We start from the raw sequence: 17,607 nt of genomic DNA, 5'->3' as shown, positions 1-17,607 counted from the left end.
TTTTATTTAATGATTCAGTGTACACTCATTAATATCAGAAGAACAGAAATTCTAAATAGGAGCAACCGCAACCTTAAATAGATGTATTACAAATATAGACATTATTGTGTAGCTGTGTAAGACTATAGGCATATACCAAACATCCCGTGAACTAATAATTACTGGTAGGAAAATAATTTTGCGCTTCTGGTCTACAGAAATTAATTATGAACACCTGAGTAGACATGCACAGACAAGTTACTATGTAAACAGAGACATATGCAAAAATTATTGTAAGGCATAGAAATGTAGCACACAAACGTTTAGAAGACTAATTGAATAAGCGGTTTTCATGTGCATAACTTGTTACAGCATCCATTTCCAGCAATTTTTCATCTATTCAGATAGGCAACTGACAAGGTATTAAATGTTTAAAGCCAAAGAGATGTGACCAGAAAATACAATGGAAAATAATATGAATGTCTCATTTAACATGAAACATCTGGTACATACAGTTTTTTGAAGGATATCATCTGCATAGTTAGCACACCAATATAGTATTCTTAATTAAAGTAAGATATGAAGTTTTATTTATTCAGACATCCAATTATGGTAACAATTATATCTAAAACTGCAAAAGGCAGTTATCATGGAAGCACATAAATAAATGATGAAGACAAAGAACATAAAAATAGCACACCACCACTAGATAATTTAGTCTGTGATTTCGTTAAAGAAATTATGCATACTGATAGACCCGACCTGTACCTACATGAGAAGTTCTACAGAAAGATATCTAAAGTATTCAAGGCTTCATGTAATCAGCTGACATGGAAATAACATCTGAAGAGATTAAACATAATTAACCCATCTTGTCTGACCACCTTAAACTTATGTGTGTGCACATATAAACAATACCTGTATATATATATATATATGTATATATATATATATGCAGGCAAGATGTACCTGGAAAACAGAAGCAATCTGTACAAATGTAGAGCTACAAAATGGACTCGAATAAACTTTTTAGGCTATTAAATGGAACTCAAAACCCCCCAAACCCTTGGATAATAAATTTAATAAATCCAGTAATTTTTCAGAATTATTTGTCCAAAGTGTGCTATACACACTATTTAACTCAGGGAGAAGACTAGGACAAGCTTAATTCTCAAGATAGCAAGTTCCAGAGAGACCTCTGAAAAAAATAGTGTTTTATTAAATCTTATCTTAGGACACAGCTATAAAAGCAATGTCAACAGATGCAGTAACTAAGCTTATTAAACTTTTATCTTCACATGGCTTCTGCAACCAAATAACAGCTGGAAAACTGATAATAAAGAAATTTAATCCATCATTTTTACAGATGAAATTAATACCTGTCAAATTTACTTCTGACAATTTAATACAACAGTTTTAAAATAACTACTCAGACTTTCTTTTTTGGCTTAAGATAGCTTTTTAAGGAAAACAAGATGACACTTCTCAGTACTGCAAAGTTCAAGTTAATTATTGTAAATACAGAACAATTACAGACAGTGAATCTTTTATGCACTATATAGCATGGGAACATTTTTGACTATATAAATTCAAGTATAATCTTTTTCTGACCTGTGACATCAACAATACTGATTTGAAAGTATATTAAGTATTAATAATCTGTGTAAGATGATAATTAGAAGTTATTCTAATACAAAAATTAGTTATTCTAATATAAAAAATGCATATTATCTCAATATTGTTTCTAATGAACTAAATGCACAACAGTGGTATAGAACATTTTAATTAAGCACATATGTTCTAATTAATAGACCAAGTCTGATCCCTACCAAAACTGCATACTAACCATATAGTAAGAATTGAACAAGTATTATGGCAGCATTTTGCACATAAAAAAAAATCAATCCACATTTAATCTTAAAAGACAAAAGATAAAGATGTCTTAGGTATATCAGATGCAGTTGTGACAATATTGTAAAAAATGCTAACTGTAAAATGCTAAATGAGGCAGAAGAAACCAGCTAAAACTAAGAAACTATTTCAAAGCAGAAGAGCAGACTCAGGCACCGACAAGTAGATACTTGAGGAAAAAAAAACAAAAACAAAAACAAAACATTCTTCAAAAGACTGTTAAGAAAAGTGAACTGAAATAAGCAGAAAATGGGCAGTGTGAAGATCACCACTTGCAGCATCAAGTGATGGTTATGTCTATGTCTGTTTCTTGTTTTCCTTTTCTTGTCCTTCTGTCTTCCTGTACATTTTCAGTCCCAGACTTCCAGAATGTTAATTCTATCCTCTCTTCCTATCTCCATTGCATAGAAAATTATCAAAAACAGTGGAAAATGAGACACTTGTTTTCTTAAAGAGGATAAAAAGTTACAGTAGATGAGAGAATGCCAAGGGCACTCCAAATTGAAAACTGTAATCGGCAACAAAAAGGCCAAACTAGCTAAGTGCATTAGGTAAGGAACCCAGACTAAAACTTAGGTATCTATGGCTGAAGAGGGAGTAACAGAGTACTGAAGGTTGGGGAATGTGGGTGGGAAAGAGGGACACAGAGAGGAAAGTAAGGTGCAGAGGGTAAATACAAGAGACCTGCTGAAACAACACCAAGGGCAAAGAACACAGGACTTCTTTTGAAGGTTTAAGTAGTATCGAAGAGCTATAAGAAGAAAAGAAAGAAAAAGTTGCAGAAACGGACAAGATGAGTAGTCTGGGGAACATGGCAAAAGCATGAGAGGTTTACATGTGCAGTTTGAGGAAGCACATTCTCTGAAATCTCTCAAAGAATTTCTGCAACAGCCATTCTAAAACATAATGTAAAAATTAAAAACAAAATCCAAAGATACCCTCTGTATTCTCAGGTTTTTAGATGCTCTTAATTTCACAAAAGTAAAAAGAACAGAAAAAAGAACAGTAAGGTTCTGATCGATTCATAACAGCAGAATTAGTTAAGAGGTGATGGGGACAATGAGAGAAACATACGATCATCTTTTTCTCTCAGTAACCAAGGCAGTGTGAGAGGAAAGCAAAAGGTCAGTAACAATAGAAGATATACTGGAAGTGAGCCTATGCAGCAACAGAGATGGTTGGAGTCAAGAAGAGCATTTTCCCTTGGATACTAACTTCAGGAAAATGAACCTTGAAGTGCAACAGTTTCATATATTTTGGAGAAAGGAGTTTAGTGTAGGTAAAATTCACACGTTTCTGAGCATTAAAAAAAACACACAAACAACAACCTTAAAATACTGTTATTCCTCACAACTCCTAAAAACACTGTATTATTCCTCAAATAACAAGTCAAGGGCTTTTCCTACCTCATACAACATGAAGACAAGGACAGCAGGGTATGCATTGTCTGAAACCGGCTAACAATACAATGTTTCAATTTATTATAAAAATGATGTTGACGTGTGTGGTATTCAGCTGTTGTCTTTGCTGATCTTACGAGGTTCTCTGCAGGCTGCCTCAGCAAGGTGCTACCCACTCCCCAGAACGCTTGGCACTAGACGCCTTTCTTACAGGGCTGTAAAATGTTAAAAAGCCTTTTCAGCTCCGTAGCTGAACTACTGCTGCTAATGCCTGTGATTCACTCCTGGAGACTGTCTGACAAGAAACAGGTATAATCATTTTGAGGAATGATAATTTTTGATGACACAGTCTTTGAGAAAAGAGTATTCTGGAAGACAAATGCTGGCAAAAATACTCTACCTGTAACTGAGTATAGGGTCACATTCTCTGATAAAGTGTGTAATTTTAACATTTTTTTCCCCTCTCTTTGTTTAAAGAGTCTTTGGTTTATTAAAGGGTAGAAGTAAAACTCCAAAAGTGCAAAGCAATCCAAGAGGCTCTAACATACTTGCAGGCAATATAAGAACACAGCAAATTTTAAGTATTACATGAAAACAAATATTCACCAGCTAATACCAAGCACAGAAGGACACTGAGAAAAATCCCTTCTCACTTAACATAGTCTTAAGAGGTAGGATATGACAAAGGAACCTCATCATGAAGACCTACATCACTAGTAATCCTACAAAAAGAGCACGCTGACTTAAAAAGCACCAGGAAACCTTTGGGACATTTTCTGATCTTCATTCTCCAGTCACCATAAAAAGTTTCTGTAACAAGAACCCCAGAAAACTCAGTAGGGCAAGCCATTCATCATTACATTTTTCCTCAAGTTCAGCAAGAGGAGAGTTGTGCTATAAGACAAATGTTACAGCTTCAGTTGCATTTGGTAATTCAAAGTGAAGCCTACAAATGAGATATCTCATTAGTTTGAGCAGATGGATCAAAATTAAAGGCTGAATCACCAACTCTTAATTTCCCAGTAGCCAGAAAGATCTTGAAGTCTTGCAGAGTATGACTGTTGAAAAATCAACATAAAAAGCTTCTCTCCATCTGTCAAAACACATGTCTGTAGAATGCAACTACCTCCTACCAGCCTTAGTCTTAAAAAATGAAAACACACGTACATCTATTAAAACACATGAACATATAACTTCAGTCAAGCATCACACTATAACCTATAATACGACAGTGGCACATCAGCATGACTTCCATAAGACTAAATTACTCCTTTTTAGCACTGTAGAATTCTTTCAAAATGAGTTAACAGAAGAGTAGGTAAACAAACAACTGTTGGGTTTAATTTATTAACTCATTCAAAAGACTCTAATAAAGAATCTTAAAGACAACATTGTGAAAGTTTGATGGCCACAGGAGAGCGTACATTAACTCAAACTCATGGAACTTTAGAAAAGGGAATATATTTTTCTCTGATTCTGGTATTTCTTTCTTGCATAAAGATGGAATATAGCTTTTGGTTCTCTGAACCACTGCTGATGAGATCAGAGTGCCTGTCATATATTACTGCCTCAAAAGATAGAAAATTTCAAATATTTCCTGAATTTCATTCAGATATACAACTGCTGTAGATTTTTTTTTCTGAAGTACTTGGGAAGAGGATGTGAACCTCATGAAATTCTACAAGGCCAAGTGCAAGGTCCAACATCTGGGCTGGGGCAATTCCAAGCACAAATACGTGCTGGGCAGAGAGTGGATTGAGAGCAGCCCTGAGGAGAAGGACCTGGGATGCCGGCTGACGAAAAGTTCAACATGAAGCAGCAGTGTGTGCTTGCAGCCCAGAAAACCAACTGTATTCTGGGCTGCATCAAAATAAGCGTGGCCAGTGGAGTGAGGGAGGTGACTCTCCCCTTCTCCTCTGCTCTTATGAGACCCCACCTGGAACACTGTGCTCAACTCTGGGGCCCCCATCACAAGGACATGGACTCATCCAGAGGAAGGTCAAGAGGATGATCAAGGGCTGGAGCACCTCTCCCGTGGAGAGGGGCTGAGAGAACTGGGGCTGCTCATCTTGGAGAAGGCTTTGGGGAGGCCATATAGACCATAAAGTAACAGCTGCATAACTGTGTCAGGAATGAATGATGCTGCTGTTGCCCTTTCTGGAAACACTACCATTTTCACAGAATGGCTGCGGTTGGAAGGGACCTCTGAACATCATCTAGTCCAACCCCCCTGCCAAGCAGGATCTACACACTACAACTGCACACTACAGAAGATGGCATGCAGGCAGGGTTTGAATATCTCCAGATGAGACTCCACAGCCTCTCTGGACAACCTGTTCCAGTGCTCTGTCACCTTCGCAGTAAAGAAATGCCCCCTCAAATTCAGCCAGAACCTCCTATACTTCAATTTGTGCTTGTTGTCTCTCATCCTCTCACTGGACGTGACTGAAAAGAGACTGGCTCCATCCTCTTGGCACCATCCCCTCAGATATTTATATACATTGATGAGGTCTCTTCTCAGTCTTCTCTTTTCCAGACTGTAATTTTCTGTGATTCTTGCTCTGACCCTGCACCCAGTGGTGGACTGGCTTGCCCCTCTGTGAGTTTTCATCTTTCTTCCTCCCCAAATCTCGTGCAAGGACCTCCTCACCACAGAATTTTGCTTGCACTCTGGACTCAGGGAGACCTTAAAGTGGCCTTTACAGTACTTAAAGGGGGCCTATAGGCAAGCTGGGGGGGGGGAGGACTCTTTCAGGGAGTGGAGTGATAGGACAAGTAATGGTTTTAAACTAAAACAGGGTAAATTTAGATTAAGATATAAGATATAAATTTAGACATAAGGAAGAAATTATTCACTCAAGGTAGTGAGACACTGGAACAGGTTGCGCAGAGAAGCTGTGGATGCCCCCTCCCTTAAAGTGTTGAAGCCAGGCTGAATGGAGCAACCTGGGCAAGTGGGAGATGTCCCTGCCCATGTCAGGGGAGTTGGAACTGGATGGGCTTTAAGGTCCCTTCCAATCCAAACCATTCTATGATCCTATGATCTTTCCATTTAGAAACAGCCACAACTTTGTAAGAAAGCAAACAAACTTTATACACACACACAGAATGAAAATAAACACAAGTTTAAAGAAAAACTTAAAAAAAAAAAACAAAAAAAAAGCTATGAAAGGTTACAGAGCAAGACAGTATCAGACTACATTAAAACTGTACACAAGGCAATGAATTTCTAAAACAAAAAAATCAGAAGCAGCTGATAACTCTAGAATATCAAATGCTATTCTCAAAATTATGAAAACACACTAAGGAAAACCTTCCTAGCATAGAATTCATCCTACACTACGGGGAAGGTATTTCAGTGCAGATATATCTGCCTTTTTCTTTTTTTTTTTTTTTTTTTTAACATCTGCAGTTTGTATAATGATTAGACAGTTCATTTATCAGAGAATACTCATTAAAAGTAAAATCCCTCACTTTTACTACCTGATTAAATACTACAAACTATAATTAACTGTATTATACAATGAGCTGATATGCTTAGCTCTGCATTGTCAAAGACTGCATAGTAGTGTTTTGTATATCATCATTTCAGGATATGAAGGTCTGTTTCATAAGTATAAAGACAAATGTTTTCAATAATTTGAAAAAAGGAAATATAAAAAAAGTTACATAAATGTATATTTAAGAGTTCTGTAACATATCTCAAATGCTACTCCTTGATATATATACCTGTGCTTGATACAATTGCTTTGAAATATCATTAAACTCATTACCATAACTTTTTGAAATGCCATACTGATTTATGTATTTTTTACTGAATTCAACTTGCATATATATTCAGCATATAGATAAATTCTTACACTGAATGATCATCAAAGAACAATATTCATACTGAATTTGCACTGCTAGCAATCTATGTTATCTTTGTCACTTTAATCAGCATATTTACCACAGGCTAGTGATAGTCAACATATATCATACCCAGAACAAACATTTTAAAGCAATGAAAGTGCTTAACATTTACAATCAATTGAATCAAATCAACCAAAGCATTCTGAAATCAAACAAACTTTTCTATAGCAAGGGAAATGACACTTCTGCCTTGTCTGAAAATACACTGCTTATTTGATTGTTGGCTTGGAACATAATTTTCAGAAACTGAGATCAGCAATTGTCTCAGCTAGTGAAACTAACATTATGGAGACTAGTGTTCTTCATGTGACATCTTTTCAGCTGCAGCACATGCCTTAAAACACTCGTGCATTCAACTGTTTGTACAGGAACTAAAACCATTCTCAAGGAAAGCCATGCAAACAACAAAACACCATCTGCAAGAATTATACGAATTATTGCACTTGAGTCTTTATTAGATAAATTTTTAGATATTTTTCCCCCTCAGTCTGAAGAAAAGAGAGGGGAAGAAAGGTGCAATAAATATTCTGGAACAGCATGCAACTTTCTGCCTGTATTCCAAGAAATGTTAGTTGTTTAGACATACTGACTTAAAGAATCTGCTACTTGTAGCTTCATCTATAGCAAGTGAAAATACACACAATCATAACAAAAAGTGAAATACAAGCAACTAAAGCTACCTCAATTTAAGAAATATGGTAAGATGTGAGCATAGTTGACAATGAGGAAATAACAAACTCAAGTTCCCTTGGTACTGCCAACAAATGTTGTTAAAAATTTTCACTCTGGCAAATATCAACTTTCCATATGCAATCTTCATGACTACATTAAAAGCTTTTTGAATATATCACCAGTAGTTGATAATAGCAAGGGAAGGTAAGCGATATTGAACCAGAGGGAGAAGGAAGAGTTATTTGTTGCTGAAGAATTTTATTTTCTCCAAGTCATAAACCAACTGTTCAACTTTTAAAATAACATCATAATCTGAATTTTCTTTGAAACAGGGAAAATACACAGTTCTTAGCATTGTTTGTGAATTTCCTTCCGTTATATGTAGATTACTTAGTTTTGTTCATGCTCTGAACAGGTGCCATACCTGTCACAACTACTGCCTCTCACATTGCTATATTTGCAAAAAAATAACAAAAAGAAGACATCATGTGATGGTGATCTAAGAGCACAACAATAACAGAAAGATAAACTATTCATGCAAAGGTGTCAAGCCAAGGGGAATGTCAGATTTGAAAATTCACTGCAGAAACTTCTACCGTAGAGCAAAATGAAGGATTACTTCCTTTAATAACAAAAGCAAGACACAAAACCAAGGACATTTCAAATGAGAGATGCTGAGTCCTTGTGCACCATGTCTTGAACACTGCATAATTCTCACCCCTCATCTCCAACAGGATCTCTAGCTAGAATTGGCAAGATATGGGAAAGGGTGAGAATAATAACTAGATTTTATTTTATTTTATTTTAAATCATTAAATGTACCTAAGTCTAAGGCCTCTAAGTACCAACCTTTGTCATTTTAAACTCAAGACATAAATATTCATTAGTTAGCTTGAGTTATACTAGAAATTTTCACCTTTGGTACAAATGAACATTTCTTAGCCTCTTTAGGTTTTCTTGCATGCTGATTCTATAAAGTGTTTTTGAGGTTAAAGAAGACCCTTGAAGTGACATACCTCAAAAAAAAAAATATTTAAAACAAACTTTATAATGATCAAAACCAATTTCTTTATGTTTGTTCTGAATGCAAACCAAACCAAAAAAATACCTGGTGTCCAGCCATTATTTGCTTCAGCACGTTTTCATAACATACTTCATCCATATGATTTAGCTGCTGCACCTGAAAAGTAAACATCATACCTTATATTAAAATCATTTCTATTTTTCTACATATTTTCTATTACATGTCAAACAAGTAATAGTGATCCATTAAAAATATGTTTATGCAATTGAATTTATAATATACTGATCCCCATTACTAACAATACTTTATTAATTCACAAATAGGTCATGAAAATAAGTAGACAAAGCACAAAAAAAGGGTAGTGGATATAAAGTTTATTAAGTGACTTTTTTTTTTTTTTTTTAAGACCAAAGAGAGGTCTTTAATAACAAAAGCAAGACACAAAACCAAGGACATTTCAAATGAGAGATGCTGAGTCCTTGTGCACCATGTCTTGAACACTGCATAATTCTCACCCCTCATCTCCAACAGGATCCATATATAAGGAATCATACTTCTACTGGATAGTGATGAAGTAATCCATTTAATACATCACCTCACCAAACATCAAATAATTATTTTTATCTTGTTTTATTTTTATATTATTTTTATTAAGTTATTTTTATCTTGTTATGTTATCTTATTTTGATCTATGAATGCAGCTTATACATTGCAGATATACATATCCAAGCAGTTACTGATTCTCATTTTTTTTGTCAGAAAAAAGAATTTTCTTCATAGTTGGGTCACTAGGAAACAGTGGGATTACGACACACAGGATTTCCAATTACGGATAAATCATAAAGCTTCAGAAAGGTTCCAAAATAGAGTTCAGTTTAAAACTCAATAGAAATGTATTCTTCAATCTGCTCTAAATATACTTCTTTCATTTTTTTTTTTTAATGTATCATAGCATGTACTTAAGATTGTTCCAAATCAGACTAAATAAATGAAGTTCAAAATTAGAGCAGATAAGGACTCCATCCTTCATTTTTGCATTAAGGGGTGGAAAGAAGGAAAATACAGCTTTTTTTTTTTTTTTGACACAAATATTTTGTAAGAAAAAAATATGTAGGAACTAGAAAATGGAAATTCAGCACTTCTTGGTGTTATCTAGAATATCTTAAAGTTGTAAAACATAGCTTTAATTGCTTTAATGGGAAGGAGAGAACATTCATATTTGCCAGAAGAATAATAGTAAAAATGTGAGAAAGATGGCCTTGTGTGCAAGAGACAAATACCCTGTCTGATTGCTCTGAAAATGAGAGGTTAGCACTTCATTTAATTATTTTTCAGACATTTATTTGAAAATTATTAAGAAGTGTAAATAGGCAATGCATAAACACACATATGGACATATATATATACACACATGTACAAACAATTTTACATATGCTTTGCACCCATACACAGAGAGAAAACTAACATGAATAAAGAAAAATAACAACTCTATATAGCCAGATTATTTGTCTTCCATCAAAAAAAAAAAGAAACAACTTTTAAAATCAAATTAAACTGAGTAGATGATCCATATATGTGACATTAATAGATCTGCAAATGAAGAAGCCATATTTTAGTCTTGGTTCCATATGCTGTCAGTTTCAACTATTTCCCGGCTAACGTCTATGCCTAATAAGTACACCAAAAGTTATACAACATGTGCTGTGCATATCTAACCCAGCAAGAGGGAGACAGCATCATTATAAATCTCAATTAAGAACACAACTAAAATATGCATGAACGCACATCATAAATAGCCATAATGTTATACATATTCTAGAGAAGAATATAGAGCAATCCCATTTATTCCACACATTTTTGGACAACTGCTATCTAGCACTGAAATGCCATGTCACTAAAATTAATTTTAGCTGAGCTTTCACAGACATCCTAATTCATTTCCTGAAGAAAAGATACTTAGGTACTAGCGTAAGTATCTTTAGGCAGAACCACAGTGAGAAATGCTAGCATCTAAAGCAAGCACTCCCCTCCACTGAGTTTTGCAAGGCTGATTGGGCCTCTTCCATATCCCTGCACTACCATAGAGAAGCAGTCTATATGCCAGCAGCAGCTCAGAGATTTGGAAGCTTTTGCCTCAACTTTAGTGAAGCAGGTGCCCTATTATACTACCAGGCTGCTACCAGTCTTTTTAGTAGAATCCAATCTAAAAAGGATAAGTATGCCTAACTTCAGCACCAATTGTTGTTCATTGTGGGATCAGAAGCATTTTGGAAATGTATCAAATTCCCATATGCTAAAAGCCTGAGAAAAACCGCTGTGTCCATCTGAAACAGCTAAACGGCTATGGTTTAGAGGACATTGCTACTGATTGTTGAAGAAGGCTTGCCTGTGGTTTGCATATGAATTGGCAAATTATTCATCTGCTCCAAATTTTTGGAGAGTTTTTGTGTTTTTTTTTTTTTTTTTTTTTTTTTGGACAAAAAATATTATAAAGCTATGGCAAAGCATCTACTTCAAGGAACTAACAACTTTGTCTCCTTGCTCCTCACCAGTGTGGATACAGACATAGTATTGATTGCATAGCATCTGTTGATGTTCTACAAGAATTTTTGATTCTGTGGATTCTTGCACTGCTTTCCTTTCAGATAGACCAGAAGGATATTGATATCAGTAATCATTTGGCAGGTTCAGTATTAATATTATACTGAAAAGAATCCTTTGTAAAAGAGGTTTAATGCTTCTAGTTTTCATTTGATACAACATATATTAACTTCATTGCAAAATGTATTTTACTCTATGAAATCTAGAATGGCATTCTTCTGAGAAATAAAAAGATAAACTCCTAGCTTGCGGCATTACTAAAAGAGTCTTCTTTGTCTGCTGTGTATTCACATTTCAGAATAACTACTACCTCCTAATATTTATGATTATTTCCTATTAATAATATTTATTTTTTGTGTTTGTCTTGTTCTGTTTTAAGAAAACATTTTTTTTAATCATGTTAAATGTCATAAGAGAATCTGTGTAGTACTCTGATTTTTAAATCAGGGATGCATTCTAAAATAAATATGATTAAATGGAGTCTTTCCTTTTTTTCTTACCAGACTACAGTAGAAATAAACAAAATAGACAAATCTAGTGCTAGGAAAACATTAAAGAAAAGCAACAGCAAATAACAGTGAAGGCACTTAGTATCATTAATGAAGGTTAAAATATGCAAATTGTGGTAAGCAACATACGGTAAACTAGTCTTGCGTGTATACACTTGAAATGGCTCCCTATGGTTGTAAGCTAAAGTTTCTTTCCTGCATTTCAGATAGAATGTACTAGCTAAATAACCTAGAAAAAAATAGAAAAAAAAAAAAAAAGAACCTAGAAAAGAATATTATCATTGATTAAGTTATGCAATTGACTTTTGATCAAAAATGTCTTGATCTCTATTAAATTGAAATCAGAGCAGAATAAGATTTCCTAAAAAGCTGAGCTATAAAATATTATACATCTCTAAGTAACTTGTGCTTTAATTATTTGCTACTGAGATGCATAGAAATCTTTGCAAAAGCAGTTTATGGAAATGTGTTTGTATCAATGCCTGTATTTAAAGAAGGTTTATAATTTGAAGTGTCAAGTGGCACTGCACTTCATTGACCTATGATTTTAATAAGAATAATATACCTACATGGCCTCAATGCTTTCCCCAAATGAACAAGAGCACAAAGAATAAAGAAGCTAATTTAGGGACTGTTGTAATGTGTTTTCTATCAAACATGCACATGTGATAAACAATGGCTTAGGACACTAAGGTTTTCATCAGTAACTTATAACCCACTAGTGTTAAGTTAATGCATGTCTCATATCAAGATTTCATAAACGAGTATTTTTCTTATAACATTCCATTGATTATTCCACAGGCATCCTTACTGGCAAAGTTTCTAGCCAAATGGAAAACAAATGAGAAAGGCAGAATAATCAGGTCCTACAGTGACTGCAGTTGAGGGTGAAGATTTTTCCCCAATAAAGCAAAACTTATTAGTAAAGTGGAGGCATTGCAAAACTACATACCATTGTACCCAGCCACAGTTAGGCCTATTTACAGGGACTGCAAACTGAGGAAACAGGATTCTTTAAGCATCTCTCACTGTATCTTTATAGAGAATATGCTTCATAAAACAGCAGTAGCATAAAACAAACAAACAAAACAGTACCCCCTACACATACATAGGTGAAGCATGATTAAAACAAATAGCAGTCCTTTCTTTGCTTTTCCTGATTCTTTACCTTATTAGTCGTCTTAATTCCTATAAAGGTTTGTCCCAGTGGTACAGGTCGGAAACGGCCATCAAAGTAGAACAGTCCAATGTAGGGATTAACATGTAGAAATGTAGCAACATCAAGATAATTGGGTAATGTAGCTGAAAGACCCAAAATCCTGATCATACTTTGTGTAGATTCAACCTACAAAAAATAAACAAACAAACAAAAAAAAACACTGTAAATAATCCAAGTGTTACAGTAGAAGAAATCAAGCACAGTAGGGGTTTTAAAACCTCCCTTACTCAATAATAACATAAACGAAGCATTTAGTATTATATAAAAAGGTGAACAATAGATTTGAGCTAGTGATTATCCTGTACTGAAGAAACCAGAACACTCTACAGTTCCATTGAATCTTGCTTATTCATCTCTTTTACCCTGCAAAAAGTTAGTATTCATTAACTTACATGGAGGAACAAGAACAGTAACACTGGCTTGTTAAGAAGGGATTGTAGAATTTACAGGCAAAACTAGGACAGGAATCATTTCTTTTTAGTTGAATTCACACACTTCTGAAATAAAAAACAATGTAATTTGTGCCATTCCTCAATCTTGGATATTGCTTAGATATTTCCACAACTCTCTTAGGCAATCTATTCTGGTTTATCACTATCTGCGTTTCTGCAGTATGTATCAGTACTTCTGCAGAACTGAAGATACCAAGAACACTAACAGACATTTTTTCTATCATTCTTTTTTTTTTTCCTGTTTGTATTACATTTTATAACAGAAATGGTTATTTTATACATATAAATACTCTGTTTCATATAAAACCTTGCATATTGCATATATTTCCAGATAATTTCCAAAAAGAATGAAAGCAATTAAAATATTTTAATGAGGAAAGAATGCAAGAATTTTCCCATTTCTTGCTGGAATATTAAGAGCTTTGTAGGCTGGCTCACAGCTTATTTACTAGTGCAATTATTTAGACATACAGAAATTTTCATCTAAAGACTTTTTGTACATAGCATAACTGAAGCCACAAACAAGGTTCTCAACTTGTTGCAAATGCACGAATGTCTCATCTTATGAGTAAGGTTGCTATCTTCTACCCAGCTAAGTCCTGTTCAAAACACTGTGAAACTTAGGTACAGGTTTTGAATGACTAAGATATGCAAGTTAAAATGAAAGGAAGTCCCATGTTGCAATTAAAACAGAAGAACAAGAAGTTTTCAAAAAAAAAAAAAAAGATGATTAAAAAGTATATGGACAACATTCGTAAGGAAGATAAAACAAATGATACCATAATACAGACCTGGGGAATAGTAAGTACACAAAAATCATAAACCAAAACCCAAATGAAAACATCCCCACCCTATCCTTCCAACTCTACAGACAACAACCAAGCAAACCACTGTGTTGCTGATAATGGACATACCACATAGTAAAAATCTGGAGGTTCTGACAGTTGATGCAAGCAACTAAACACCACAGAAAAACTGCTGACTGACCAACACTTCTTCACTTACACAAAAGTGCAGCTTTGCAGAGGAAAGTTCATGTACAACAAACTCTTAAATGTAAACTCAAATTCTGAGAGGACAGACACAAGATATTTCATTTTCACAAGTCTTAACATCTGTAGCCAGCATTCAAGAAAGCTGATAAGCAAGTTCATTAACAAAGGAGCATTACTAGAATATAATTTGTTAGATATATTTTTATAGCTGGATTTCCTGATGACCTAAGGGTCATCCTCAATCATACAGTTTTGGAGGGTGGGGCTTTTTTTTTTTTTTTTTTTTTTTTGGTTTTCTGTATGCTCCAGCCTGGCCTCCCCATGGACTACAGGGATCCCTGTGATCTTGGGTCTCACAGGTTTGTTTCTCATACATTTTTCCTCACTCCTTGGAGCTGTTTTTTTTTTTTTTTTTTTTTTTTTTTTTAAACCCCAAAGCGCCGCCATTTTGGCTGCAGGGCCCAGCCATGCCTTGTGGTGGTGCCATTGGAACATTGGAAATGGCTGGAACTGGCATAGGGCAGCCCTCGCCTCTCGCCACAGAAGAGTCCCGCAGCCCCAACCCCTGGCAGTGTCTGGACATGGACACCTCATACAAATGTCTAATTTGTCTAATGCCTATGCAGGTTTTTGAACCTGAATCTGTAAATACAGTAACCACAGATATATTTAATTATACTATACTTTGTTCACTATCACCTGATAATCAAGTACCTCAATCTGAAAGTGTAACTAAACTCTAATCTGCAAAACATATTTGATTTTGCTAAATTTAATATATTTCAAATCTTCTAAGAGCCTGAAAAATGTGCTCAGATCCATCGGATGGTAGGAAATTATTTCCAGTATTTAAACAATTAACAAGAACTCTACATAATAACCATGGACTTATGAATTTTTACACCAATTAACTGTTCAGAGTTTTCTTTCAAAATATAACGACATCTGAAGAACAGTTACAGTTTACTGAGACTTTTCATTTTCAAAATCCTTGTAAATAGAAACTGCTTAACTTTACCAATCTGGCAGCTGGCCTTGTGGTCAGGAAACTGATTGTTCAGATTGGAAGGGACCTTAAAGATCACCTAACTCCAGCCCCCTGTCATGGGCAGGGATGCCATCCAGTAGACCAAGGCCCCATCCAGCCTGGCCTTGCACATTTCCAGGGATGGGGCATCCACAGATTCTCTGGGCAACCTATGGTGCCTCACTACTCAGTGAAGAATTCCTTCCTTATGTCTAGTCTAAATCTAACCTCTTTTAGTTTAAGACCATTCCCCCTTGTCCTATCATTATTAACCCAAGTAAAGAGTCCTTCTCCATCTTTTTGTAAGACCCCTTTAAGTATTGAAAGGTCACAATGAGGTCTCCCCAGAGCCTTTTCTTCTCTAGGCTGAAACCTGGAGAACCCAGAATTATAACTGCACCTGAAAACTGCAGCAATCAACACAGGCAAGAACAATAAAAATTACTAATATGTACAACACACTTATAAACAAAGCACATTTTATATTAAACCTGTACATATATTTGTGCTTATGGATATAATGCCTACATACTTTTTTTTCAGTGAGTAAAATTTGCAAATTATTTGGACTATCATTTTTCTATTTATGTTAAGCCACAAAAATCATGTCAGAACAATAAAGAATTCAGGTAATAATGTATTTTGCTCTATTTAAATCTGAAAACTAACAAGATGTTACTGTAAAGACTATTAATAAGCTAATTCAAACTGAAAAAAAAAATTCAAAATGAAGTTTGGTGCTTTTCCCATCTAAATTACACAGTAAAATATAAATTTGCAGCAATTTCTCAGCATCCTAATTATGGAACTTTGAGCTTTTTATTTCCAATAGTGTATAATGTAAATAAAGTAGGAGCCTGATACACAATCATTATTTGTTTCACAGTGTTTGGTAAGGTTTGTAAGTTTTTTGTTTGTTTTTCAGGTTAGGTAAGTTTATGTCTATAACTATTAAAAGAGGTCACTGTTAACTACTATATTAAAGATAACCACTGCCACATATGCCTGAGTAAAAGTGAGACTTCTTATCTAAAACAGGTGAAAGAAGCAGTGGTTAAAGTGTAATAAAACAAAGAGTTTTAAAACTGTATCAGAATTGCCAGCCTGTGTTGTCAGCATTTAAACATACTAGCTCTACGAAACTCTAAAAGGACATTTTGCTTGAAAAAAATCTTGCCTCATTAATGCCAAACTTCTGTATGAAATTTCCATCCTCAAGTATTTCTTATATAACTCTAATGTTGAAGCAGCACTGTTAAGACTCCAAAGAGATTCAGAAAATAATCACAGAGGATTCATTAAAAGCAAGACTGTAACTCAGTGCTCCAAAGTGCAATAAAAGTCCTCTAAATCATTCCATCAATTTAACTTCTTTCAAGGCCATCCAGATAATCATTTTTTCACCATCTTCCTCAGAAGCAAAACAAGGTATGCTTATCCTAAAAGCAAAAATGTATCATAATATTTCTCCCAACTATTTTATGCTCAAACTATAAACTAGAACTCTGTGTCTGTATATCCTCATATACATACACAGAGTTTTCCTTATTATTTTAATTATACATGGCAACATACAAACAGCAGTGACCAAAACTGTGCTAAACTCATAAGTCAGAAAAGCAAAATTACCTGAATCTGCAACTACCACATATTGTTTATTTTTTTTTTTTTTTACATTTTACTATGTGATTATGAGTGAGTCTCAATTACTTATCTTATTCATCCATCCAAGCACTACAAATATTTTATTTTTGATAATGACTTTTAGAGCTCTGGGCATACATTTTCCAACTACTTCTCAGACTTCTCCTGTAAAAGCAAGTATCAAAATTTTTTGTTTATCTTGCGCGTGCATATACAAAGTGCAAGAGGACACTTTGTAAATATAGTCCATTCCAACATTAGT

The 17,607-nt window shown here is 34.6% G+C and overlaps 1 protein-coding gene across 4 annotated transcripts in view; it reads right to left on the bottom strand.

The window, feature by feature from the left end:
• Positions 1-17,607, bottom strand: part of ASCC3 (activating signal cointegrator 1 complex subunit 3) — a 274,883-nt gene that overhangs the window by 147,215 nt on the left and 110,061 nt on the right. For all 4 annotated transcript variants that reach the window (XM_038176559.1, XM_038176561.1, XM_072036159.1 and 1 more), the window contains exons 12-13: positions 13,177-13,353; positions 8,983-9,054 (exon numbers count right to left, since the gene is read on the bottom strand). In XM_038176559.1, the coding sequence (XP_038032487.1) occupies positions 8,983-9,054; positions 13,177-13,353 (249 nt within the window). The remainder of the gene's footprint in view (positions 1-8,982; positions 9,055-13,176; positions 13,354-17,607) is intronic.

Source organism: Anas platyrhynchos, chromosome 3, assembly GCF_047663525.1.
Source record: "Anas platyrhynchos isolate ZD024472 breed Pekin duck chromosome 3, IASCAAS_PekinDuck_T2T, whole genome shotgun sequence".
NCBI lineage: Eukaryota > Metazoa > Chordata > Aves > Anseriformes > Anatidae > Anas > Anas platyrhynchos.
Note: the sequence above shows the minus strand (reverse complement) of the source record. Positions and strands in the feature narration are given on the sequence as shown.